This window comes from Neofelis nebulosa, chromosome 2, assembly GCF_028018385.1.
Source record: "Neofelis nebulosa isolate mNeoNeb1 chromosome 2, mNeoNeb1.pri, whole genome shotgun sequence".
NCBI lineage: Eukaryota > Metazoa > Chordata > Mammalia > Carnivora > Felidae > Neofelis > Neofelis nebulosa.
The window spans coordinates 11,201,072-11,228,959 of record NC_080783.1 but is presented as its reverse complement, the minus strand read 5'-3'; the positions used below and the strand labels follow the sequence as shown (position 1 = coordinate 11,228,959).

Genomic DNA, 27,888 nt, shown 5'->3' with positions numbered 1-27,888 from the left:
CCAATCCTATTAAATATTCCATTTTTTCTTCCTTTGTATAAGATGGTATCTTTATCATAGTCTAAAATCCCATATAAACTAGGGACTAAATCAGAACTTTCTACTCTATTCCAGTGGACTGTCTCTTCATGTTGCTATGTTATTGTAGTTAAGAGTTTAGTGTAACATGTTATTCTCTGCAAATAATTTAATCTCATTTTCCCTTGACAAAGCATTTTCTTGGTTCTTCTTTGTTAGGTTTCCAAGTAAAATGTAGCATCACCCTTATGAGTTCTGAAAAAAAAATGTGTTTTTTCCTCTGGTATAGGATTTAACTTATAAACTTATTTAGAAAGCATGATGTCTTTATATAATTTTTCTTCCTAACCAAGGACAAGATAGGCCTTTCTATATGTTTAGGTGTTATTTTGTAATCTTCAGAAGTGTTTGCCAGGCATATTCATATATGCCTTACACATGTATTAAATTACTAAATAGGTTAAATATAATTACTGTTGTATTATTTTTGTCCTACCATAACTCAGGTCTGTAAGTCCCACGCATCTTCTAAATGGTTGTTGTACCACGAAGGCTGTTGATTGCTATATATTTACTTTCTATCTTAGTTTTCAGTTGAGTCTTCTGGGTGTATGCTTGTAGTCTCTGGAATAATGATAATTTTGCCTCCTCTAATACAGTTTTTCACTTCTCATTTTTTTGCTTGTCTAACTGTGTTGGCTTATACCACTAGTCCAATCAATTAAATGGGAAGAATAATAGTGGTCATCCTTTCCTTGTTTTTTTTTTTTTTTTAATTTTTTTTTTAATGTTTATTTATTTTTGAGACAGAGAGAGACAGAGCATGAGCAGGGGAGGGGCAGAGAGAGAGGGAGACATAGAATCAGAAGCAGGCCCCAGGCTCTGAGCCATCAGCCCAGAGCCTGACGCGGGGCTTGAACTCACGAACCATGAGATCGTGACCTGAGCTGAAGTCGGACGCTCGACCGATTAAGCCGCCCAGGCGCCCCTCCTTGGTTTTGATAGAAGTAGGAATATCATTACTTTTCCCTAGTAAGTAAATGTTGGCTTTGGGGCTGAGTTTTATTTTCAGTCCAGTGACTGGATTTTAGAATTTGGAGAAAAGTATATCTGAAACACAAATCTTGAATCGGCATTCTATATTTCCATGGCAGACTGCTCAATCTGTCTTCTATTGAAGTTGCAAAGGACAAGCACAGATGATTCTCAGCACAATTCATCCAAAAATTAGAAAGACTTCAATATTTTTGCCCACATTATTTTATTTGGCACAAGCACTGCCCTTTAAAAATTAGGTGTTTCCCCCACCCTATTAGTATTTTCTTACTTAAAAGTACTTAAAAAGTCCTAGAAATTTCTAGTTAAGTTTCTCTGTTTTACACAGAGATCACACGGACACAGCATTAAAACACCTGTCTGGGGTCATGGTAGGGAGAAAGCTCGTTGTCTCCCCTATGGTCACGAGGAATTGACTTGAATGTCATTCTGTGGATATCCAGGAACGTCTGGAGCTATTCCTGAGGTAGATTTTTAACAACAAAGCTCAGCAGAACACAAAGCGAAAAACAATCATGACCAAATTAAATGGTGATATTACCAAATTTCAGCTTGTGAATAATGCCATGTTATCGGGATTGAAGAGGGATCCTCAGAAATGGGACCAAACCTTGAAATTCTCTCAGAGAACTGCATGCTATATAGAAATATACTGAATAGAAGAAGAAGGAAAATGGCCATGTGACAAAAAATGTCCCATCTCTTGCCAGTTTCAGCAAGATAAAACAAAGATGTGAGCCAAGCAACAAGGTGAATCTAGTTAGTATTTCTGCTCTGGAGTCGGGAACATCAACTCCAGAATGGCTGGAGTTTCTCGTGGTTTGTTTCCATGCCATTTGCATGTCCTAACGAGTAATCAAAACCAGAATTTCCCAGTCCTTGCTACTCCCTGGGGTCCCCAGCACGGACTGTTTGACTGAGGTGATGGGACCTGGTGAATGCATCCAGCTGGGCACATAGACATCTGGTCTAAAACCGATATTTTGTTGGGGTTTTGAAAAGGTTCCTTGAAATCCAGACTTAGGAAGTGTGTCATTTTGTGTTACTCAGTGGCTTTGTGACCAGGCGGGTCCTTTCTCAGTGGATGCAGTGGTTGCCGTAAGGTTAGAGCTTTGTTTCCATGTTGACATTCCTGGGTCCGTCTGGGTGGGGCTCAGCTGGATTCTGACATGTAGCAGAGCTCTGTGGCTGTTCTTGGAACTTGGTTGAGCAAATGATGTATATGCTTCTCATTAGAAAAATGCCAGCAATAACTGCAAAATAACTCCCATAAACTAAAAACTAGAGAAAAACAAGTAGAATTAATTAGACATACACAAAATATGACTGTGTCTATTATTGATAATACATAGTGGTGCTGTTGATTTGCTTGCATTATGAGATAACTAAGACCCAGGATCTTAATAGGAGTCATTTAGATTTGCACAATACTTTCTTCTATCTTAGAAGAATCAAGTATGAAAGTGTAAGAAATGCAGTAACTAGGGGTACCTGGGTAGCTCAGTCTGTTAAATGTCCGACTTCAGCTCAGGTCATGATCTCACGGTTTGTGGGTTCGAGCCCCACATCGGGCTCTGTGCTGACAGCTCAGAGCCTGGAGCCTGCTTCGGATTCTGTGTCTCCCTCTCTCTCTCTCTCTGCCCCTCCCCCGCTCATGCTCTGTCTCTCTCTTTCAAAAATGAATAAACTTTTAAAAAATTAAAAAAAAAAAAAAAAAAAAGAAACGCAGTAACTAAGAATGCGGGTTCTGGAGCCAAGGTTGCTTGGGTTCAAACGCCAGCTGACATGACCAATAGTGAAAAAAACCCCACTAAATCCCACTGATATGTGTGTATGTTTGCAGGACAGTGCGACGCCATATGTAATGTCCCCAAGAATGAATTTTATTTTATTTTATTTTTTTTTTTTTTTAAATTTTTTTTTCAACGTTTTTTATTTATTTTTGGGACAGAGAGACACAGAGCATGAACGGGGGAGGGGCAGAGAGAGAGGGAGACACAGAATCGGAAACAGGCTCCAGGCTCCGAGCCATCAGCCCAGAGCCCGACGCGGGGCTCGAACTCACGGACCGCGAGATCGTGACCTGGCTGAAGTCGGACGCTTAACCGACTGCGCCACCCAGGCGCCCCAAGAATGAATTTTAGATAATGAGGTTACTTCTTACATGCCTTATCCCAGCCTTTTCCAGATCCATACGTAAAATGTGAGATTGGGCTGATTTCAAGTACCTCAGTGGAGCAGGGAAAAGGAAATTGCTGACTTAAGCATTTAGCTAAGCAATTCAAGAAACGAAGGCTTGGCAGTGGTGAGGTTGACAAAAACCCTTTGCGATAACCTGGTTATTCTACACTCCCCGCAACACCCGAGTAGGAAACAGCAATCCTGTAGCTTACCTGAATGCTGATAGGCAGGTTGAGTCCTTTCTGATCTACTACGATCACTGTCATAATGGTCTGGATCACCAGGGCCACGAAGGTGTTCATTCCAAACACCAGGGCATAGCGCTCCACACTCAGATTAACTGCAATCTGAAATCTATCATTAAACGTTGAATTACATTTTTTTGGAAACAAAGTACACGTGGGATTCTTACCTTTAAAAGACAGAAATGAAGATAAACGTGGTGACTTGTTACCTGCACTTTTTGTCTAAATCTCCTCCCATTTCGACAAAGGGGCAGAGCAAAGAAAGGGAATTAAAAAATACATTTGAAGGCCGAATTAAAATACAGTTGAAGGGAATAGGACAAAATTCCTCCTCTCCAATTTAATGCTTCCAGAAATGAAACCTAAATGTTCTCAGGTCTCACCCATAACCTGAGAATATTCAATGCTATCTGATTTTTGATACCTTTTCGCAGCAAATTTTTGTGAAAATGTAAGCACCGCCCAATCTACGGAATCGTTTGGAGCGTTATTCTTTTTATTGTCAATTGTATTCACAGTTTCAAATTTTTGTAGGTGAATTATTTATTCATTGGAAGATCAGATCATGTCTGGCTACACAGCTGAGTGAATCTGTAATTTATTTTTGATAATTTGATAGATTCTGCATCTTACAACTCTTGAATGAGTGGCAGATGTATGTTCTCGAGCGCTCTCCCTTGGAACAAAGGTGAAAGGCTTTGGGTTCTGAATATCCTTAAAATGAAAAGAAGTAATGTAATCCTACCTTAACAATGCCCTCACATTAAAAAAAGAAACTTGATTCATTAAACTGACATATTTCCATGAAAAAAGTAAACCTGCCAACAAACTTTCTTTCTTTTGTTCCATGATCTTTTCCCATGGTGCTTATATTTCCATGTTTCATCAATTGCTTATCAAATATTTTTCACACATTAAAAACCAAAACTTAATACAGCTTTTGGCTCTACCTCTTTCCTGTGACTTGAAATTCAAATGTTTCTTATCTCTTTGGTTAATACCAAAGCTTATTTCCTATAGTCTGCTTTCTCTGCACTTCTATATATGTAACAACACATTTTTCACTGTTTAAAAAAAAAAAAGATTTCTGGGATATACAGTTTCTTATAATTGTTGCATCTACTTCTTTCAAAATACAACTTTTTATAATTTTCTGAGTATATTTTGCTTCACACAAAAGCATATGCCTACAATTACATAAACCAACGAAATCGGTCATGAAATCTACGTGTGATCATTCAAAATCAGGTTGCACCATACCCCGTGAGGGCAAATGGCTTGCAATAAAAATCACGACCTGACAGTGTATCATTGCTTTTGGTTTATGAACCCACAGAGCTTTGTTTTTTTCTCTGATGACTGACCTTAGCAACATTCAGAGGGCAAACAGTTAAATGAAAACACGGCTTAATTGTGTCCAATTTAATATGTAATCAACATTTAATACTGCAATCAATTAAAATCCTTCTGAAATTCTGAAAGAAACTCTCGAAATGCAACCGAAGAGAGAATATGGCGTGGGTTTAGGTGTGGAGAGACATGGCTGGTAATACTTACGCTGCTATGGTTATAAGAAGCATATAGCTGGACTTGAATATTAAATAGCCAGCATAGCATACCCAGATGTTGGTTGTGTAATGCATGAGAAACAGAGAGCCTGCACTAATGATGGAGAAGATCGCTAGAGCCAACTCTCCCAGGAGATCCCAGTTGACTTTCACAAAGCCCACGGCAAAGGCAGCCACGGCCCCTGGAAAAGAAACATTAAGGGAGATTCAACACAATGACTTTACACACAGGATATGTCAACATGCTCCCTTCAAAAATCCAGGTCATAGGTAAATCTACAAGATGAATATATGGCTTTCACAAAAATAGTGTGATCCACCTAAATGTGGATTTATCTTTTTCTCAACCATGCTTTCTTCTGGCTTCTCCCTTTACCTCCTATTCTTCCAATCAGTTTCAATTTGTATCTGCTACATGCCATGAACTGCACCCTGCAGAGGGGCCAAAAAGTTTCTTTACCACAGCAGACTGGGGTACACAGCACACAAACCAGTCAGTGACTACAGGGATCATTGTAGGGCAGGGATAGAGTAGAATGAGACAGCTGCTTAGATAGTACACCTAGCCTGTCCACACTTGCCTTTCTTTATTGCCTTTTTACCATAAATTTTTTCAATGGGTAACAGATGTGTTGCACTGAGTAGAACCTTTTGGTCTTTATTAGTAATCTTAGTCCTTTAGTCTCCATCTCAGTGTCTTTGAGATCTGGCCTCATTTGGGTGAACTTGATATTGACTTCTGGGGTTTAAGAGATTGAGTAACTAGGGCACCTGGGTGGCTCAGTTGGTTGAGTGTCTGACTTTTGATTTTGGCTCAGCTCATGGTCTCACGGTTCGTGGGATTGAGTCTTGTGTTGGGGTTCTGAGATTCGGGCACTGTGCTGAGCATGGAGTCCATTTGGGATTCTCTCTCTCTCTCTCTCTCTCTCTCTCTGCCCTGACCCCCACTCATACTTGAGCATGCTCTCTCTCTCAAAACAAATAAATAAAAAATAAACTTTAAAGAAAGAGATTGAGTAATTGACAGTAATCAGGGTTAGTCTTTATAGTTCTCTTTAACAAAATGAAAGGTATTTATTTTCAAATGACTAATGTTTGATTAATTCCCTTTCCACATGTGATCCAGGAAAGAACCAGTGCTACAAAGAAATAAAATTATTTTTTCGCCCTGAATTTGGAACATTGGGGAAATAATATCAATAAACCAATTCGAGTGCAGTCCTGATTTGCAGGAATTAAGATGAGGCCTCCCAAAGGAGAGACAATAAGAGAACAGACACTCCATGAGTTTTCTGACATTTTTTGTAAATGTCAGGGTGTGGAAATCTCTTACTTCCTAGAAAATATCTTTAAAGTCTCAGTTGAATTTAAGTTCTCATTTACCAGGATATAAATATTTATTGTAAACTTCAAAGGCAGATTTCCTTCTGACATTAGAATCCTGACTCTCACATATATCCCACTTCTCATTTAGATCTCTTAAGAAAGTTACTTTTGGAACTATCTGGTGTAGAACCTAAAACTGCTAAAGGTGAGCATGAGCTAAATCAAATCCTTTATTAACAAAACTCTTTCCCTGGTAATCCGGAAGTCGTAAGAGTTTCATCCATTTTCTAAAATAATAAAATCTATTCACTTATATACACGGTGGGTATTTTCTTTTGGATATTAAAAACAATCCTGGAAGAACAAGGGGTGTTATTAGCACCTTTCCTGAGGATGAAGTGGAATCTTAGGAATTTAGCTAGATTTTAATCATTTGGTGCCTAATCCTGAGCTCTCGAGTTATCCATTGTAACTCTACCATATTAAATAAAAGTGTCATGGTCCTCTTTTTCTTTTTATCTCCTGTACCTTCCATTCCAAAAAAAAAAAAAAAAAGAAAAAAAAAAGAAAAAGAAAAAGAGAGAGAGAGAAGATTAATATGCTTTCTGAACAGAACCACCGTGGAGTTGAGTTTAGCAACTGGAGACATAAACTCAATGGGGGTAGCCCATCAAAGGAAGATAAATCAATGTTTACTTACCTCCAAAGGTTGCAACAGCTTCTACTGCCCCATTATAGATGAAAGAATTTTGGGATGGTGCCTTGTAATCCCACAGGATTTGAACATAGTTCAGAATTTGGTTAAAACCTGCTGTGGAAAAGGCCCACCACAGAGACCAGTAAAAAAGATGATGTGAGGAGTAGCATCCCTTCAAATCTTGGAACCACTGCACAAAAACACTCAAGGCGACATTTCTTGGCACCGGATTGCTCACCCGCCGACCCTCCAGGGTCCGTGAAATGGTGGGTATTTCTGAAGTGGGTTTCTCTTCGCTGCCTGGTGTGGGAACCTTGTAAGTTTCATCTAACACTGCGGTGTTGTTTGGTGGCTTTTGTACTTCTTTGCTGGGCTGTACATGAAAAAACATGCTCTTCTCAGGCATCGGTAGGAACAGGGAGGAAAGAAGGGCCACACAGACAGAGGCCAAGGATATGACGTTGAGGTGAAAGTACGATAGGCTGGCCAGGGATACCAGGAGCTGGGCCAGCACCGAGGCCACCGTGTAGGCCACCAGGGTGACGCTCCTGCAGTAGCCGCTCACTTTCTGGTAGTGCTCCGGGCTGACCACGCTGTAAATGTAGGCATAGTAGGCCACCTCGGTGGCGGTGACCATCCCATAGAAGAACTCTACAACCTGCATGGCCCTCACTCCCTGGCCAAACAAAAGCAGCAGCCAGGTGACGACGAAGCTGATCCCCTGCAGGATAATGACTGGCTTGTAGTGGACGTAGTCGGTGACGATGAACACTGGGAGCAGCAGTGCCAGGTAAGAGTATGTCCAGATGGGAAGGATCTCATTTGTGATCTGTGAGGTTGAAAGATGGATCACGTGACCACGAAGCGCCAGGAGGTGAAAGAGATAGAAACCTTTTTAGGTAGTACATTGCTATAGTATAGGTGGCTCGCCCACTATCAAATTCTGCGTCCAGTTGGATAGCATAGTGTTCGTATTAGCGAAGAGCACGACAGAAAACTGATTTTCAAGGAAAAGACAGCTCCTCCCCCTTCTCTAAAACCAAACCAGTTTATCAGTTTATGCGGATCCCACCAGAATGTATTTGTTTCATGTGCAATCCGAACTCTTTTAAAATTTAAATAGTACGTACATTTGAGTTAAATTAGTTAACAATCGTTCAACAGACACTTCTGGGGTTTTCAGGCTCTTAAAATATACCGTCTCCTTCCTGTTCAAAGGTTTTAACGTTAGACAAAGCAGCCCCAATGTTAGAAGAATCGGACAACCTTTACGTTTATTTGATCCATCACCACGTCATAGAAATCCACAGTCTGATGAGCTCACACGAAGACAGCAAAGACTCAATAACCTTGCAGAATTACAAAGTGGGAACAAGTAATGCACAGAAAATTCGGTGCCAAATTTGCTGGGTTCCTTAACCCTCTTCTCTCCTAATGCTACTGGTTGATCTCGGCTTGCTCAATTCTGGCCTCAGTTTGATGTGGGCATCACACGGCTATCGTCAGAAATGCAGGGGACCTCAGTGATCATTCAAAGAAAGGAAAGACCGACCAAAGGAATTGATCTTTGGGGCAGGATGGGTGTGGCAGAAACTCATTCGCACCAGCCTTTGTCCTGTGCCTCCCTGCTGTCTATAGCAACCTCCATGGGTCCCAAGGTCAATGATGAGAAACAGTTCAGTGATTTGAAAGGCTAGTGGGACTGAGCGGCACCTCTCAGCATGGGTGCATTAACTGGTCTGTAGTGGTCACAGAAGCAGCCCCCAGCGAGTTCATTGGCTGGTTTTGGACCTGTCTTTGTCCTTTGTTTTGTCTTAGTCCTGACAGGCTTCCATCTGGACAAAACTGGAAACAGAGTCGCCCCTAACTGATATTACATCACCCCACAACGAGTTTGCTTTCCTGTCCTTCGCACCTCACCACCAAATAACTAGCATCAATTAGCCTTCTGGGCAGAGTTGCACACCCTGCAGTGTTTCTCATGGCTATGGCTGGAGCTTACAAAACCAGCCCACGGTAGCGCTCCCATTGGGTGAGTGCATTTTCTCGTTGCCCTTGTTATAAAAAGGGAGGTGAATCTTTTACGTAAGAGAATTCCGTCTTCAGGGGAAGCTAAAACTGGGAGATAAAGCTGTTAATGTCTCACCTGCTGGTTAATAGCTTTTCAAGACTGAGTAAGTGTCCTACAGAAACGATGCAATTCTTTACCAGATCCTGCTCCTACCTCGGCAGCCTGAAAGTTTCTTAGGACTGGATCCTGTGCCTGGCACAGACTTGGCTTTAGGATTTGTTTAACAGAATCCATTGAGACCTGAAAGTTACCATGCGTTGAGACTAATGGTAGGACTCCACAAGAGTTAAGATAGTTATTACACATATAGCTATTACACATATTACACACATTGCAAGTGTGAGGAGGAAAGAGTAGTTTGAATAGTTGTATTAAATGACAAATACCATGAAAATAGGATCACTGAGGTCAGTGTGTTAACGTCTCAAGTTGAAAGAAACCCTAACCCAAAGTCCCGTCCGAATGCTGTAAAATTAAACCACGTTAAGATATGTATATGTATCAATTTACCTCTGAGCTGGTCAGGTTTTTATCTGGTCCAGATAAATACGGGACTAAGAAGGGTTCTGAGGGTCTCATCATGGAGAAAAATCCAAATAAACACAGGATCACGGTGGGATAAATCCAGGAATGGCTCGGTGAAGCTTTGAAACAACCCATTGCTGATCAAATGGAAACAAAGCCAAAATTAGCTGATGGTTAATTATTTTCGGTATCTTGGATATAAAGAAAACCCGACTGCTAAACATTTTGTGAAAGGACAAAATTTCACCTGTCTGCAGTTGAAATGGATAGGTGAGTGATGAGTAAGTGTTCTCAGATATTCCTTAGGTGCGCCAGTGAAACCCTTCTTTGTCAACGGGCTTGGTCCTCACTATTGCTGGGACAGGGTCACACTTCCCTAGTGTTCTCCATCACAAACATGATAACGAGTAGTTACTAATAAATGGTAAACAATGGGTTAATCAATGTTCGAGAGTAAGTAAAACATTGATTGGTGAATTACTGGTGTACATGTGGTAGGTGAAGTACCTTCCGGAGGTCAAATGTAACTTAATACCCATTTAATCGATCAAGTTGCTACGAATCTGCCCACTATATTTTGCACCGTGACCGTGAAATCTTTAACACGTCGAATGGCACGTCTTTATTCACACATTTATCTCTCTATTACACTATCCCTTGATTAGTATTGTGCTTGACACATAACGGACACCCAAGATACTTTTGTTAGGGGTCTCCAATCTGAGAATTTATAATTCTTCAGTTAAAAAAAAATGAAACCAGGTACAGATCCAACTGGCCATTTTTCCATGTTTCCCCCCTTTCCCAGATTGATGCTAATTCTATGTTGGGAATGAAAGGCATCGCTTTGTAGACTGTTATTCTGCTTTTCATTACGACTGGGTCCATTTCTTGTCTCAGTCTGCAGCTTTACACCCCTCAGTGGGGCAGGCAGCTCATTAATGGTTTATACTTTGTTCCTAAGCCACAAATGAGATTGCTTGAAGTTCAAATTTCAGACAAAAAGTCCAATGGATTATCTGCAGTAGGAAAATTCCTTCTTATTCCTTCCTATTTTGGATCAAGCTTTACTTACAAAATATATACATTTTTGGTGGCCTTGGATGAGGTTAAGTTCTCTGAGATAATTTATAGGGAGGAAACTAACTTGTGAGTATGAGGCTTTTCTGCACGTTATCTAATTAAGTCCCAATAATAGCTGTAAAATATACACTATTTCCCCAAATTCCCAGGTGAGCCTATGGGAGATCCAAGGTGTCCTACAACCGGCTTCAAGCCACACGGTCAAGATTTGAATACAGATCTCCCTGACTTCTCTCTGGGTCCCTTCTCCTGCTCTACTCTGTCTCATTCTGGTGGCCCTATTTCACTGGGCTTACTATTTCACTAGTAAGCTACTGACAACCTCCCCTTGCAGTGAGGGGAGAAAGTGTTTTCACGAACACATTTGTCTTAAAGATTATGACTTACTACATAGAGCTTCCCAGGTCAATTGTAGTTTGAAAGTGGACCCAAGAGAAGGAAAGTAATGCTCACTCCAGAGGAGCAAGTCATTGAGTGAAATTCCAGGGATCCAGGAAGAGGAAGAGGGATGTGGGGAGGGCCTATTGGGTCACACCATGGGTCTGCCACCCACCCCATCTTTTCATAACGTGACCTCAGACCGCTGCATGGTTCCTATCTAGAGTTAAATGAGGGGAACACTGTTTGTTTATGTCAACAAAACCCCCAATGAAGCAGCGCAGAGACAATGGAAATCAGAATTTGGATGGGATCATAATTGCAAGCAAGGCTGACAATGTGAAAATTTTGCCAAGAGCATACTGGGTTTGACTGCCCTCGGCCCTCAATGCTTGGGATTGATCTCTTCCTGAGTGGTTGCTAGAAGCTCCAGAGACCTGCTGGGGCCTTCTTTTTTTTGTAAGTAACGTTCTCGTGGAAAAGTCTAAAAGTCTATCAGAGGTCGGCAATTCTTGAGGCTTGCCCGTCTTTCAAAGGGTGGTCTTAATGGGGTAATATCTGTGGACTCCACGTCTAGAATATTCTCTCCATCTATGTTGACCATGGATTGTCCACTGACTTCAAGTCGTCCCCTTCATCTTCTCCATGCATCTCAGAGAACTAGCACTGCTCTCAGGGCTCCCTGGGCTGTTAAGAGCCCTCTGGATTATCTGCCCCTTCGTCTCTTAACTGTTCTATTATGCTACCCAGCTGGACTTGGTGAGGAAGGTCACACAGAAAAAGACACTGTATGTCCCCCTAGAGTGTAAGCAGGAGGGCGGGGTGTTTTGTTTGGTTGGTTCAGTGCTCTAAGCCTAGTGCCTAGAAGAGTGTCCAACACATGGTATGACTTGCAGAAGGAAGGGGATGAAGGTCAAACCTCGCCACTGAGATCTAGTAAAGATTTGTCCACATTTCCAGAATGTACTGCTAGCTGCATCAGGTAAAGGTGAGGGAGGTCCTTAATTCTACAAGCACCTTGCAGTTTAGTTGTGCATCTGTAAAATGGCGTCATGATGCTAACTATGTGTGTGGGCTTTCCATGAGCATCAGGTGCCTTGATATCTGCAAGGGATTTGGTGCCATGTTAGGCATAGGGTTGCTGCTCAAACACAAGGAATTTCTCTTCCCTTTGCTCTTTTTCAGCTTCGAGGATCCACAGTGATTCTGGCTTAATGAGGAGAAAAGGAGGGAAGGTGTCTGACCTTAGCTGAAGATAATGGGAAATATCTGGGGAGCTCATCCCTGCATCCTAGGAAGCTGGGCTTCCTTTCCTCACTCCTTTTCAAGCCTCTGCCCCACAGAACAGCAAACACATGCTCCAAAGCTAGCTTTCTGGCCAGAGGAAATAGAAGGCATCTAACCAAACAATAGCAGGTATCCATTAACCAAGAAGGACTGGGCAGAGGAGTTCCAGTTTCCTGGTTTAATGGCAACAGGAGCTCCCAGACCCTTACCAAGGCCATGTCTTGCCTAGTGTCTATTCTTCAGGGCCACAGCCATCGTGACTGCCCGTTGGGAGACTTCTCAGAGGCGAATGGCTGTTCTTTCACCTTCCCCTACCCCAAGTTCTCTTTGTCTAGCACTAGCTTCTTTCCATAATCCTTTCCTACGCTGGTCTGTTAACAAGGACTGTGTGAACTTGACTGGCATATCAGATGGCTTGGGAGCTTCGTGGGTCAGTAGGTATGGAGGCCCAGGAGTCTGTGTTTATACACACAGCGATTCTGACACAGGAGGCCCAAGGACCACTCGCCCGTTACTCAACCCCCCAGGGACACTGGCTCCACGCCACAGCCTTGGATCTTAACAGGGTGGAGGGCGAAGTGGATGGAAACCGTCCAGGGAGCTTTTGCAAAACTACATGCAGACACATAAGACCCTGAAATTCTTTTCTGGCTCTCTAGGGCCTGAAGAGTCCAGGACAGGTGGAAAAATCCTGAGGCGACCGTGGTGTTTTGAATATGCCTCTCACGCTCTGTCTCCCTCGACCCACCAACCCTTTCATGTGCACACATCACTCCCTGTTTGTGACCCATTCTGTCCCATTCAGCCCAAATCTGTTTCTAGTAGGGACCCTGGAGTGCCTGTATCTAGCACTGAATCAACAGCAAGGTTCTGGCTCCTTCAGTTATCACAGCACACAGATGGGTATCTGAAATTCTCCAGCCCAGCATGACCTTTCACCCACCTTCTGAAGGCACTGATTTATTTTTTCTTCCTTATGTAAAAGCCCACAACTCACACGGGTAGGATGACAACAATCTATCAGCTATTGTTCGCTTGCCTCCTGCTTCACACCAAGCATCGTATCCGTTATTGTATGAGACACAAGCATTGTATTAGACATTTAATGATTGTCTCTAATCCTTAGAACGATCCTAATTATATACATTATATGTATTTATCTATAGTTATTAGATTTTCATATAACACAATAATCATATGCAGATATTTATTATATAAATAATCATATTAGCTATGATTATGTGAAATAAATATACATATAATTATATAATATGTAATACAGATTTATTATACATTTTTTTAACTTTTTAAAAGTGTTTATTTTTTGAGAGAGAGAGAGAGTGCAAGCAAGGAGGAGCAGAGGGAGAGGGAGACACAGAATCAGAAGCAGGTTCCAGGCTCCGAGCTGTCAGCACAGAGCCTGATGCGGGGCTGGAACCCATGAACTGCGAGATCCTGAACCTGAGTCAAAGTCGGACACTTAACCGACTGAACCCCCCCCCCCCAGGTGCCCCTAATTTATTATATTTCATATTATGGGTTATACAGTTGACCCTTGAACAACACGTTTGAACTGCATGGGTCCACTTACAGGTGGATTTTTTTTTTTGATAAGTACAGTACAGTACCGTAAATCTATTTTCTCTTCCTTATGATTTTGTTCTCTAGCTTACTTGATTGTAAGAATAGAGTATATAATACATATAACATACAAAATAGGTGTTAACCGACTGTTTTGTTATCAGTGAGGCTTCCAGTCAACCGTAGGCTAGTAGTAGTTAAGTTTAGGAAGTTTATTACGTCAAAAGCTTACTACGTGCATTTTCAACCGCACAGGGCATTGGCATCCCTCATCCCGATGTTGTTTGAGGATCAATTGTAATTCCATATTTTTTACAGGTCTCTAAAATGTCGCCAACTTCTCAGACATGGGAATGGAGCCTCCTCATGGCTCATGGCCACTCCGCTAAGAAAGGTTAAGATTGAGTTCAGGATCGGGTCTGTTGGTGCCACGTTTGCATCTTCCCTCTACTCGGGGGGTAGGCATCTCCTACTTCTGTGGCACCATTTTCACCTCCTGGACGTTTTCCTCAAATTTCCTCGCCAGGTGTCCCCAGAGTCACTGTCAATGTGGCCCCTGGGTTTCCAACCCAACAATCCAGGTACTGCCCAAATCATTCTCTCCTCCTGGAGAAACCTCTGGCTAATGGTCTCATAAAGTCTGGTGGTATTGATCACTACCTTTTATTTTTATCTTATTGAAGAGATGCTACTCTTTTCTGTCACCAAGACGATGATAGTGATAATCAGATTACACAGTCTATACTTTTTTATATTTGGAAAATTATCTGATTTTTTCCTCGAAGTCTTTGTGAGGTAGATAGAGGAGACGGTATTGTCCTCATTGTATAGATGAGAAAATTGAGGGCCAGAGGCAGTCATGTTTGTGCAGGTTTTCACCTTTAATGAACATTAGAGCCTGGACTTTTTTTCCTGTACTTGCCTGTACTTGTTTTTTCCAATTCCAAGTTCAGTAATCTTACCCCTTGCGTGGAGAGGCCTGGTCGTACCCTCAAGATTCCAATTCCTTGTTTGTTTTGGGAGAGTGTTTTTCAGATTGTGGGTGTCAAGAACATTCAGTGAGTTGTAAACAGAATTATTTTTTTTTTTATGTTGCAGAAAAATATATTCAAAATCCAAGTGCACCACAGAGTGAGCCTATTTTTTTCTGGGCTTCGTTTGGGTTATCAACATATAAACATAGAAAAATGATCACACCTTATATTACATCTTTCTGTGGGACAGAGTCATAGGGCTAGAAGTTGCACAGGAGGGGACGCCTGGGTGGCTCAGTCGGTTAAGCGTCTGACTTCGGCTCAGGTCACGATCTTACGGTTCATGAGTTCGAGCCCCGCATCAAGCTCTCTGCTGTCAGCGCAGGGCCCACTTCAGATACTCTGTCTCCCCCTCTCCCTGCCCCTGTCCTGCTCACACACGCTCATTCTCTCTCAAAAATAAATAAACATAAAAAAACTTAAAAAAAAGAAGTCATAGAAGAAAATATAGGACGAAATATTTACACATGTCCCTCAGAAGCATACCTGTTAACATCATAGAACACCTGTTCTGTCTCCAAAGCACTCAGCCTCCACAGCAAAGCACCATCATGGAAAAGACTGTCCTTTTGCTACTTTTCCACTGATAATTAATTTTGAGCCTGTAATATTATCTTGCCCCTAGAGAACACTCTAAACTTTCCTTCACTTCACTGACTCCAACTCAAGGTCGTGAATTGTATGTATTGATTTTCGGACCTGATGCCTCTGAAAGCAAGATGTTGACCTTTCCCCTTTCTGTGCTTAAGATAATCCTTCTAAAAGTTGCTCCTGCAGTCATAATTCTCACATATTACTCATATGCTCCATTACTTTTTTTTTTTTTAAAGGCACAAGAACATTATTTTGGCAGGTGGTTGAAAGAAAATACAATACAAGGACATTCTCCAAAACAAAAGTCAGCTTATCGGACGATCGTGGCTTGAAATCTAGAGTGAAAATGCCAGAAATAACAAGAGAGGCTCAATGCATCAGCTGCTCCTTCTGGAGGCAACTTGGAGCCGTAGCTGAGTCAACCACCGAACTTACCTTGGTTGGCGGGGCCGCGTGGGAAAGCGCTTCAGAGGGGGAGCTCTCACTAGCAGCAGCCGCTGGAAGAGGCGAGCGCTGAGCATGCAATTCGGCTTCACCCCCAGCTACAGCTCCCCCCCACCCCCCACTGCAGGGTGCCAGTGTTCTCCCTGCCCAGGGGACTAGAGAGCACTTACTTCCAACCAACCGCACCACCTCCGCAGTTGCATCACATCACGTGGGCCCCAGTAGCAAATGGTCACGTGCACTGTTGGGGTTATCAGCCAGCACCTGTGACCTTGCCTGAGCTCTGGAGGCCACACTTCTGCATTGGGAAGAGACCCACCTAACTTATTTTGGAAGTGACATGCTCCTTTCTCTTTTTGGCGGCAAGAAAACAGTGATTATTTTTCATTAACGTCCACCAGGGACCCTTCAGCCAGGTCTGCAGTCTCTTCTCTCAGGTGCTACGTGGGGTCCGGTTCTGGAAGATCTCATGGTTTTCCGGCCACCTCCCTTTCTTCAGGGTATTGTGGGATGCTGTAGCCTTCAGAATGAGAATCCCTTTGTTAGTGTATCTAAACCAACTTTGTTTTAAGGTGCTCAGAGACTTTTCTCCATCTCCTAAAAACGTCAAGGTTTACTTGTGTTTCAGCTATGATCAGGTTGGGCTGGGGCGACTTCTCACTAGTTTTGTTTTCATCTTCCTCGGAACGATGTCTTTTTATGCATCTTCTTACGTGTTTCCAGTCTCTTGATATCAGAGTTCATGTTTTTGTCTTCTCTTTCATTCCAATCGTTACCACATTATTGACCTTTCTCCACTCTTACTGTTCTTTAACCACAGCCTTAAATCTTTCCAACTGGCTTTTCCACACGAATGTGCATAGCTTTACCAATAATCTCAAGTGTTCTTTGATTTATAACATTGTCCCTGAAATTCCCAACTTTCTTATATTGGCTGCAAAAGAGTGATACTCGTCATTATCATTCTATGGTAGGGCGAAAAGGAAACTTGATTTTACGGTTGCCAGGATCCCATTTGGATCGGGTCGCAAGGTAGACGTAGCACTCACATTTTCTGCTTGCTGAAGTCTACAGCCATCCACTTTGTTGTATTTCCTTCAGTTAGTTAACTTATCGACTCACTGTGTGAACGAAACCATTTCCATATTTGTGCACACAAAAGTTGTCACGTATTGTTTATCTATGCCATGGGGGACCCCAGTGGGTCCAGGCCAATGTGGACTTTATCCAAACTGCAAGCCCTGCCAGTGTCCTGTTTCCTAAACGACAGGCTATGCGTGTGCACCTGTAAGTATAGCTGTAAAAACTTTGTGGCCGCAAATATTTCTGAGTGTATATTTCCATTTGCATAGAACAGGCAACTCTTCAAAAGCAAGAACCACAGACACTGGCCCATGCTGGTGGGCTTCCTGGCTCCTTGGGGAGTGGACTGGGTAGACTTCTTAGCTAGGGGGACTCCAGGTGATCAGATTCCACCACCCACTTCGTGAAGATGGAATTCTCCTCCCACAGCCAAAGCTTTCAGAGCTGTGAGCTCCCTGATGCAGGGGACAAGATGACCTAGTCCAAGTAAAGATCTTTTCCAAACCCCGTTTTCCAAAGGTTTCTTATAACAGACAGCCTGGAGTGTCAGGGACTTGGTCAGTGGAAAGGCATCATTTTATCAAATCCTCCTTCATGCTTGTTTTGAAGATATTGCCAGAATTAACTGAGGTGCGAACAACTGAGGAGAAAACTATCCAGAATCCCCAGTCTCCACCGAATTCCTGCCCAGTACTCCTTATTAAACATTCTAGTCATCTCAGAGAGGATACCTGACAAGTCAACTAGCATCTGAAAATGGGCTGGCCTCATTTTCACATTATTCTCCAGAATGTTTACTGCAGTCAAAACACCAATTTCAAACAACAGAGCACCAGACTGGTCATTTAAAATAACCATGAATCTTACAACCTCTAAATGCCAAAAGACTTGGGCAGCTGGTCCAGAGAGATGACATTTGCAAACAGTTTCACTCCCCAGGGTCCAAAGCCTTTTTAAAGACAGAGTTTGGGAGGTATTTGTTACACTTTCCAAAAACCCATCTTTCAGGTTTTCAACACTGCTGGCCCAAGCCCCTCACCAGTCAGAAGCAAAGCCAAAGTCTGATTACTGAAAACTGAAATGTATCCTTTTCACGGACAACAGAGTAGAACAACATCCTGAAGTTACACCTTTCGATCTACTTACCACTTACTTACTAAAGAAGAGAATATAACTTTGAGCGAAACATCCAAATAAGTCAAGGAGCCACAGCCTGCTTGAATCCAGGCAAGTTGATGCTGGAAGAGTATGGGGAAATGATTCCAGGGAATTGCTTAATTACTGTTCCTCTGTTGAAAATCAGGATCGGAGGTCGGTTTCGCCCTACTGTATTTTAGGCTTCATCTGATTTAAAACGCACTTCCCTGACCTCTACTTCACCCCATACACAAAAACTAATTTGACATAATCAGCTCTAGAAACCACAGAGTACTGTCTAGAAGAAAACGTCTTTATGACATAGAGGTTGGGAAATGTATCACTGAAATGACATAAAGGACTCAGCTTAAAAGAAATGAATTGATAAACTGGATTTCATCAAAAAACCGTATCTCCTTATCAAGAGATACCATGAGGAAAATGGAAAGGAAAACTACAGAGAAGACTTTACGACCACTAGAATGCTTAAGCACAAAAAGACTAGCAAACCAAATGCTGGCAAAGATTTAGAGCAGCAGAATTCGTACACATCGCTTGTGGGAAAGTAAAATGCCACCAACAACTCTTTGGAAAACCATTTGGAAATCTATACAATAATTCCATATAGTCACAATAGTGAAAACACAGGAAGCAACCGAAATGTCTCCTAAACGGTGAATGGGGGTGGAATAAACAATATTGTGTATTTAGGCAACGAATGCTGATTTAATCAGCAACATAAGAAATGAGCTATTGCAAAACCTTGGTGAATATTTAAAAAGTTATGCTCTGCCAAAGAATCCAGGCACAAAACTGTGATTCCATTAAGGTATGTAAAGTCCTAAAGCCAGCAAAAAGTAACTTACAGTGATAGATACTGGATCAGTGGTTGCCTGGGGGTTGGGGGGGGGGGGGACGGGGAGACAGTGGAGGGACTTATTGCAATAGAGCACAAGAACACAAGGGAACTTTCTGGAGTGATGGAATATCCTATGTCTTAATGAGATACAGATACATGGGTGTAATTATAAACATTCGAACTTAAAATCCATATTTTATGTTGTATGTAAATTATATTTCAAGTAAAAAAAACACATCGTACTTCCCCTCCCCACTCCCCAATCTTTAAAAGCATTTCATTGTGGGGTGCCTGGGTGGCTCAGTTGGTTGAGCATCCGACTTCGGCTCAGGTCATGATCTCACGGTTCGTGGGTTCGAGCCCCACGTCGAGCCCCACGTCGAGCCCCACGTTGAGCCCCACGTGGAGCCTGACCGAGCCCCGCGTGGAGCCCGACTGGTTTCTGGGCTGACAGCTCGGAGCCTGGAGGCTGCTTGGGATTCTGTGTCTCCCTCTCTCTGCTCCTCCCCTACTCGCACTCTGTCTCTCTCTCAAAAATAAATAAAGATTTAAAAAAAATGTTTTTTAAAGCATTTCATTGTGTGGGACCCTCCCTAGCCCTGGACTTTGCTTATTGTTGTAAGCACTAAGGTTTTTCCAAATTCTACCAGGGACAATCGGAAAACAGAACAGCATCTTTCAAATTGGGTCTGTCCTAGAAAATTTGGAATGGAAAACAGTGCCCACAAATCAAAACTAGGACAGACCACAAACTTTGTAAGTCTGGCCACATCGAATACGCTTCAAAATAAAACAGAGGGAATCAGAGTTACCTGTTCCTTTTGTGTCCTGAGTTTATTTCTTTCCAGAACTAAATCCAGTTTCCTGCCTTCAGATTCAGCTGCAGCTCCTTCCTGATGTCCCCTGCTGGGAGTCCTAGTCGCAATGCCCACCCACCCCTCCGGGAGTCTAGAGTCCTTCAGAACTGAGCTGTCAAGAGCAATGGATTTATACAGCAAAGCCCACCCACTTCTTGAGACACTAGAACCCACCCTCTTCCGCAGACATCCTCTTTTGGAATCTCATCAGAAAAAAAAAAAAAAAGGAGAAACCGATCTTTGTGAGACACAGACAGGGAGTTAAACATATCAAAAACACTCACCTGAAGGTTAGTACTAAAATAGTCTAGGGGCACCTGAGAGGCTCAGTCAGTTAAGCGTCCAACTTTGGCTCAGGTCATGATTTCACAGATGGCGAGTTTGAGCCCCGCGTCTGTGCCGACAGCTCGGAGCCTGGAGCCTGTTTCGGATTCCGTGTCTCCCTCTCTCTCTCTCTCTGCCCTTGCCCCACTCACGCTCTGTCTCTTTCTGTCAAGAATAAATAAACGTTATGAAATAAAAATTTAAAAAGACAAAAAGGGAAAAAAATAGTCTAATTTAGTGTCTCTAAAGTTTTGTATTAAGTGACTCAGACCCTCAGAAAACCAAGAAGCAGTACTATCTACTGTCAGCCACTCATAATCCTTTATGTATCCCCCCCCCCAAAAAAAAAAAACATAACAAAAACAAACACTAGGGCATCTTTGCTGAAATTAAGCAGTCCACATAGCTTCAAAAGGTGTGAATTAGGTCCATAGATTCAATATGCAGACCAGAATAGTTCTGCTTTTGGTCAAAACCATGGCAACAGTAGATACAAGTGATCTTTAAGAGACAGGCTTCAGGGGCGCCTGGGTGGCTCAGTCGGTTAAGCGTCCGACTTCGGCTCAGATCACGATCTTGCGGTCTGCTGGTTCGAGCCCCGCGGCGGGCTCTGGGCTGATGGCCCAGAGCCTGGAGCCTGCTTCCGATTCTGTGTCTCCCTCTTTCTCTGCCCCTCCCCCGTTCATGCTCTGTCTCCCTCTGTCTCAAAAATAAATAAACGTTAAAAAAAATTAACAACAAAAAAAAAGGAGAGACAGGCTTCAGATTCCATTTTGTCCTATATGGCGTCATTCTGTTTTGCAAATGCGTGAAACATCTGCTGATGAATTACTCAGGCCTCTCCAGGCTGTTTCTTCTCTGGTTCTCCGCACACAATAGTTGCTCAATAAAGCTTCCTTCCCATCTGCCTCCCGCAAGCCACAGAGCAAATTCAACCAGAATGAAAACAGCTTGGCACTCATAGTTCAGGGAAGAGTGACTTCAGAAAAGGTACACAGTAAATAACTTCACCTCAATTCATTTGAATATTTCTCCTTGAATTGGATTCACCATTACCCAACCTTGAGAAACCACTGACAATCTCTGACCAACGACTGAGCAAACTCGGTATTTTTGCCCTTTTCAGCTACTACGAAGACACATTTGGAAGTTGGTTACCTTTGGGTCTATTTAAAAGATGTACCTTACTGAAAACACCCCTTTTTGCTTTAGGAGATACAAATGTGTTCCAGGCTTGGTGAGTACTTCCAGAAAACATTTCCTTCACCCCTTGCACACGTTAAGCACCCACGCCACAACCACAAGCCTTTTGCACGTTTACAGCAGCAACACTGACTTGCCAACTAATTGCTGTGCATGTTCTTTCATGAATTAGGCCTCCTTTCCAGAAATATCATTGTAAGGTACGGTTGTGTTTTCCTTTAATTTCAATAAAGGTAGTCTCAGTAGAGGGCGGGGGTGGGGGGCGGAGAGGGCTCTGCCCTTCAAAGTTCCCTGCTGCTGCTTCCCTCACCGGGAGCCCTGTCTCCCTTCTTGGATGGGGATTTATTCTGCGCTGAAGTTTCTTTTCGGTGAAAATCTGTGCACGCGGGTGTAACCATGGGGGATGCTGGCCCTTTCCCAGAGTCGTAGTCTTAGTCTGCTTTGCAGATGGCTGAAAGTGAGATTCTCGCCAGACCCACTTGGGCGAATCTTCAGTACCGAGTTGGCAGGAGAGCGCAGGGGCCGCGCAGCACGAGGCAGCCTAGGGCGCGCCCGGGAATCCGGGCGAGTCCCAACCCGTCCGCTGCAGCGCGGGGACGCCTCCCGCCCGCGCGGCCGCGCAACCGGGGAGAAGGGGAGCGCTGCAGCCTAGGGGTGATGGTGTTTCGGCCAGGAATTCGCCTCCCGCACAGGCAGTCTTACCTATAGGAGGGGGCTGTTGCTCGCCAAATTTCTCACATCCCGGGAGAACGAGCCCAAGGGAAGGGCCCCCTTCCGCCGCGAGGCCGTCCCTTTGGGTCTGGCCAGGAGCTGAAGGTAGGGGCAGGGAGGGAGCCTGCCACACACGAAGCCCCGAGGCCCCGCCCCACGTTTTGCATATGCTAATTATAAGAGGAAACTCTGAGAAGTAAATCTGAGGTCTGAGGTCTGAGGGCCAGCTCATACCTGCTACCCTCTGTACCCCAAAAGAGCAACTTTTATAACAATAAAAGTATTATCCTGATACATCAGTGTGATAAAGCAGGATGAACTGAGTACAGTGTGGATCTATTTACAGATAGATCCTTGCCTACAAATCCATTTACGTTTCCCCAAATCTTGTGAGAGAGGAACAGCTAGGAAGCCCATTCTACAGATGAAGAAAGCGAGGCAGTGGGAATAGTAAACGGAGACGTCTGGATTTTTGTCTGGGCATCCCGGCTCCAGAGCTAATGTTTATAATCACCGTGCTCTTTTATTTTGCTTTATTTTTCAAGGTTGTGAGATGGCGTGGTGTTCTTGCCCTTTGAGAATTTGAACAAATAGTTCAAATATTAAGTAGTTTTTGTTAAGCGGAGGTTGTTTTAAAAAGCAATATGAAGTTCTTGTTGATTAAAATGGAAAAGAAAATGTTTTTGTTATCTTTTGGTAGAAATGGAAAACCCTCCCCAAAGATTAATACTGTTTGATTTTAAGGACTACGACTGGAAATGAAATTGATTAAGAGTCCTCCAGGCGTTCTGGGTCACTGTCCTGCTGGCTTGGATTTTTCTATTCTCATCCTTCTATGATTTGCGGAAAATCGATTTATAAGTTACCAAGATACACCTTGGGGATGGGAGTACCCTGCTCATTGTGCAACAGAGTGCCCTTGTACATTGACTGCCAGGCCCTACCAGAGAACTCTGGAATTTTCTTAAAGGTCGAGGGTGTCATAATTTCCTCCCTACCTCTTGCCAAGAGAAGACCTCATTTTGGACCTTGAGTTTACCTCTGTGTTTCTCTGATAGCCCTTGGCCATAGTCTAAGTCACAGAGAGACGATGAAGAATTCATTCATTTGAAGGGACATAAACATATTTGCTGATTAGGTGACCTGAGGTCCAGATTTGGTTCTGTATTATCCAGTTGTGGGAGGGGTATGGGTGAGGTCATACGCGATAAGAGACTGGCCATGTTGATAACTGTTGACTTGGGTGGTGGTTCTTAGGAATTTATTGTACTGTTCACCACTTCTGTTTATGTTTGGCATTTTCCATACCAAAAGCGTTAAAAAAAATCATTTCTTCACAAAGAAGCTGTTTGTTGAGTATATATTATATGCTGGATGCTGTTCTAGGTGCTTGAGATAGTCAACCAGAGAATGAGAAATCTTTGCTTTGTAGAACGTACATTTCAGTTGTGCATGGGGTGAGGTAGAGAGGACAGCACAAGGTAAACAGGAGAAATTCCTGAATCTTATGGTATTTTAGAAAGTTTCAGGTGTGCTGGAAAAGAAAAGAAAAAAAAGACAGAGTAGATAGAAGGATGTAGAATGATGCAGGAGAGGGCTAGGGTCTGAGCACTAGGGTGTGCATGTTGGACAAGCACATATAGAAGATGTAAAGGAGTTACTGGGAGGAGGATGAAAACCTGGGAGAGGAAAGTTTATTAGGGAGGATCAGGTGCTCAGTTGTGTCAAATGCCACTGGGATCCAAGGGAAAAACCCCATAGACAGTGTCAACTTCTCACTTGGTCATCTTACCCAGCAAATGAATGGAGAGTCTCTTATGTTGGTACTCAACATCATGGCGGCAATCATATTCACAAAAAGTTGACACAGGAGTGGAGAAAAGGGGACCGAAGAAACCTGACATGGGATGCTGTTTGGTAATGAACTCTCTCGCGCGCGCATGCTCTCTCTCTGTCTCTCTCAGATATGAACTTTTGGAAAGCAAAGGCTTGTTTTTCTTTAGATCTCCGGTGCTGGCCTAAATACGTGGCCTAACACGGCACTTACGTATCTGCTGGATGAACGAGTGAGGAAAATGGACATGAAGCGATGGAGTGAAACAATGACCTACCATGTGGGGTGTCCAACACTTACAACCAGAATTCGGTTGCAAACACAGACATCAGGAGGTCATCTGTAGGAAAACACAGAAATTTCCCTCAATGAGACTGACAACGAAAAGTTGGGGCTCTACCCCTCCACCCTCCCCCCCCCCGCCCCCGATTTCTATCTTTGTTATAGAATCCATTATAAGACATTATAGGACCGATCATCCATTAGTTGATTAGTCGCTGTACTGGCCTCAGTCATGGGAAGGTACACATCTTTATAGAATGGAAAGACACATTAGAATAAGCAGATTTTTTTTTTTATTATTAAATAAGAGTTGCCTTTTTTTTTTTTTATAGAGACATAGAAATGGGAGGAAGTTAGTGAATGTACAATAGAAAAGTTGACCAAAAGTAATTTTTTGAAGAAAAAGAAATCTTGGCTATCATGGTTTCACTTTACCAAGCTTATGATATAAATCGATCTTTGACACGGGTGGCTGATGTCGCCACAATATAGGTGGTTATTCATCTTTCTTTCAAATGGAGACGGGATTACACGGGTGACCGAGAGTATTTACGCGCTTCATGGTACCTTCTGGAAAACCCAGGGTGAAGAAACTGGTGTCGTCATGAAACCACACTGGAGGGAAAGAGCCAGCCCTGAAACCTCAGAGCCCGAGGACAGCATGAGTAGCTCCAAGACATCCAAGGACACAGAACAGGAGCAGGGGGGCGGAAGGACGGAGAGAAGTCTTACCCAATGCGAGCAGAGCCCCGGACAGCTCTTGCCCTGGAGGCAGAGCCGCCCGCCCGCCCGGCCGCCTAGCTGCAGCCCTGCTTCTTGCAACAGCACGTCTGCTGACAACAGCACTTCTGCTGGCAGCAGCCCTTCCCGCAGCCACACGAGCCGCAGCCACACGAGCGGCGGCAGCAGCAGACCACGGGGACGCTGCAGCAGCCCCCGCAGCAGCCGCAGCAGCAGGGACAGCAGCTGGAGCAGCAGCCCACCCGGTAGCACCGGCAGGTGGTGCAGCCGCCGCCACAGCTGCCGCCGCAGCCACCGCAGCCACTACCGCAGCCACCGCCGCAGCCGCCGCAGCCGCCGCAACTTCCGCAGCCACAGCACCCCATGGTGTCGGTACAGAGGACTCCGGAGAGGGGAGGAGGGAGACTCGGGAGGTGAGGGAGGTCTGGTGCCGCCTTCTGCAGGGGGAGGGGCTTATATATCCTCTTTGGGACCCCACCGAGGGCACGTGGCCACTTCCTTGTTGTGGTTTCCCCCAGCTTCCCTGGCAGAATGTCACAAGACCCTGAATGTATTTCTTCACCGAGCACCTCTGACTTCATAGGATCGCTTGTTTTCACATTCACCTCTTCCTCAAGTTGTGCTTCTAATAAAACAACGCGTTTCTCAGGTGTTTCATCTTGTTTGAATCCAGCAGCCTTCAAGTGCAAGTAAGACACACACACACACACACACACACACACACACACACACACACACAGAGTCTCACGTGGCCAGAGCTCATCTGTTTTGTGAGCATCAGGATCCCTTGGTGCCAATGATTATTTTTTCCTTGGTTGCACGGGGCCCCTTCTCTGCTTGCACATGGTCTTTGCTGGGTGCCGGGGAAGGTGGGACCCCATGTGCAGAAGCAAAGCACCCACATTTGTCTCTTTTCACATGTCAGAGGTTCTGAGGCTAAAGACTCCAAGAGTTCCTCTCACTGAGTTTCAGATTCACTTTGTCCTTGGCTCATGGGTCCAAATATGGGAAAGTCACTTGAAAGGGATTGCTCTGGGGTTAGAGGGTTTGTGCTGATTTATTTCAGCATGAGCTTCCCACGCCGGCTCATGACTCCCTGTGTTCTGTGCTCATGGGGTAGTGGACAGAGCCACGTTGGCTCCAAGGCCCAGAGAAAGCCATGGTTCCTCTGTGACTCAGTTTCCTTAGTTTAGGTTAAGTTATGTCTACTTTATTTTTTAATTTATTTTTTTAAAGTTTAGTTATTTATTTGAGAGAGACGGAGACAGAGCGAGGGGGAAGGAGCAGAGAGAGAGAGAGGGAGAGAGAGAGAGAATCCCAAGCAGGCTCCGTGCTGCCAGCACAGAGCCCAACGTGGGACTCGAACTCATGAAAATGTGAGATCATGACCTGAGCCGAAACCAGGAGTTGGACACTTAACAGACTTAGCCACCCAGGCTCCCCACTTAACAATTTTCTTAATAATATTTTCTTCTCTCTGGCTTATTTTGAAGTAAGAACATAGTATATAGTATACACAACATACAACACTTGTGTTAATCGATGTTGTATGTTAACATGAGGGCTTCTAGTCAACAGCAGGTTATCAGTAGTGAAGTTTCAGTGGAGTCAAAAGTTATATGTAGAGTTTTAAATGTGCGGGGCTCTGGCGCCCCAATCCTGCATTGTTCAAGGGTCAACCGTATATAATTTAATCCTGCCTAGATTCGTGTTGTCACACATAAAATGATCACAGCAAGATCTTGACTATTACTTATTGGGCTTCCTAGTAAATATGGGAAACTTACTTTGCCACTGTAGCTTCTACTTCTAGCTTTTCTAGAAGAAAAACTAACCAGGAGTATACAATACATAATTCCACTCCAGGTACTTTGTCATGTTTAGTGTTGGCACAGTCCTCAGAGGTAAATGCCATTAGCAGTTCTGGTTCAAAGGGGTCAAGGTACATGCTGAGTGTCACATCTGGGGTCTGAGCCAGGATTCCAACTCAGCTCTGCCTCACTCTGGCGGAACAGAGCAAAGGGATGATCGTGTCCCTTTGATTCTAAGATCTGCTCTGTGTGCTCAGAACCTACAGCTGAAATCTCCAGGCTCTGTTTTTCCTTTCAGTTATAGCTTTGAGGTTTGACATCATGAGCAATGGTGACAATTACCTCCGATCATATTTAACATACGCTGTGTAGAACAACGGCTACTTGAGTTTTCTCTGTGGGAATGCCTGCAATGGCTCGCATCTACTAGGTCACGCGTCACTTCCGAAGGAGTTCCCTCCCGTGTCTCCTTACTGCTTGGGTGCCTTCTGCAAATGTCACCGTAGGTGGCAAAGCCTGGGGGAATGGCGCATGACCTTTGTTTTCATGACCAAGCTTAATTTCTTGGTTGTTTTTTCATACTTTGTAGTATACCATAATCGGTCACTAACAAAAATGATACTTACCGAACGCTACCTCGACACCACTGTTTTCCTCACCTGTGGCCTCTTGGAAGATTTCTGCTCTTATTGAAGGCTCAATGAAAACATCTTCTGTGTACCATCATTGCCCACAGAACATCACTCACTCTTTCCTTCCCACTTTTTCTACTCGTTTCTGATGTCTTCATGTCGCCTTCTCTGCGTTACTGCCCCGACTGAGCTCCTTGAAGTCTGGGATCATATTTATTTCTATTCGCATCCCGGTACCAGGAACACAGAAGTGAATGGATAAAGGGGCAGGCTGGTGAGAGTTGAGAATGCTGCAATGGACTGAAGGTTTATATCCCGCCAAAATG

The 27,888-nt window shown here is 43.6% G+C and overlaps 1 protein-coding gene across 7 annotated transcripts; it reads right to left on the bottom strand.

Annotated features, from left to right (window-relative positions):
* Nucleotides 1–1,260: 1,260 nt before the first annotated feature.
* SLC19A3 (solute carrier family 19 member 3) lies at nt 1,261–27,877 on the bottom strand. Of its 7 annotated transcripts, none has more exons than XM_058702444.1 (7): nt 27,557–27,877; nt 24,055–24,436; nt 9,673–9,824; nt 7,095–7,920; nt 5,058–5,250; nt 3,468–3,609; nt 1,261–2,355 (listed from the first exon to the last, which is right to left on the bottom strand). In XM_058702444.1, the coding sequence occupies exons 2-7, from the start codon at nt 24,164–24,166 to the stop codon at nt 2,179–2,181; spliced, it is 1,602 nt and encodes a 533-aa protein (XP_058558427.1). In that variant the 5' UTR covers nt 24,167–24,436; nt 27,557–27,877; the 3' UTR covers nt 1,261–2,178. The 7 variants fall into 7 exon arrangements, with proteins under 7 accessions (XP_058558427.1, XP_058558436.1, XP_058558421.1 ...); XM_058702453.1 differs by having other exon boundaries at nt 27,590–27,877; XM_058702438.1 differs by lacking the exons at nt 24,055–24,436; nt 27,557–27,877 and adding an exon at nt 22,254–22,382.
* Nucleotides 27,878–27,888: the final 11 nt, after the last annotated feature.

Bases quoted from the DNA above. Each gene is read 5' to 3' on its own strand.
- SLC19A3 (XM_058702444.1), bottom strand. From the start codon at position 24,166: ATGTCAGGTTTCTTCGGTCCCCTTTTCTCCACTCCTGTGTCAACTTTT. The intron at 3,610-5,057 runs GTAAGTATTACC...GTTTAATGATAG, and splicing joins CTTCTTATAACCATAGCAGC to ATTTCAGATTGCAGTTAATC. The intron at 2,356-3,467 runs GTAAGCTACAGG...GTTTTTCTCTAG, and splicing joins ACCTGCCTATCAGCATTCAG to TTTTTAGTTTATGGGAGTTA.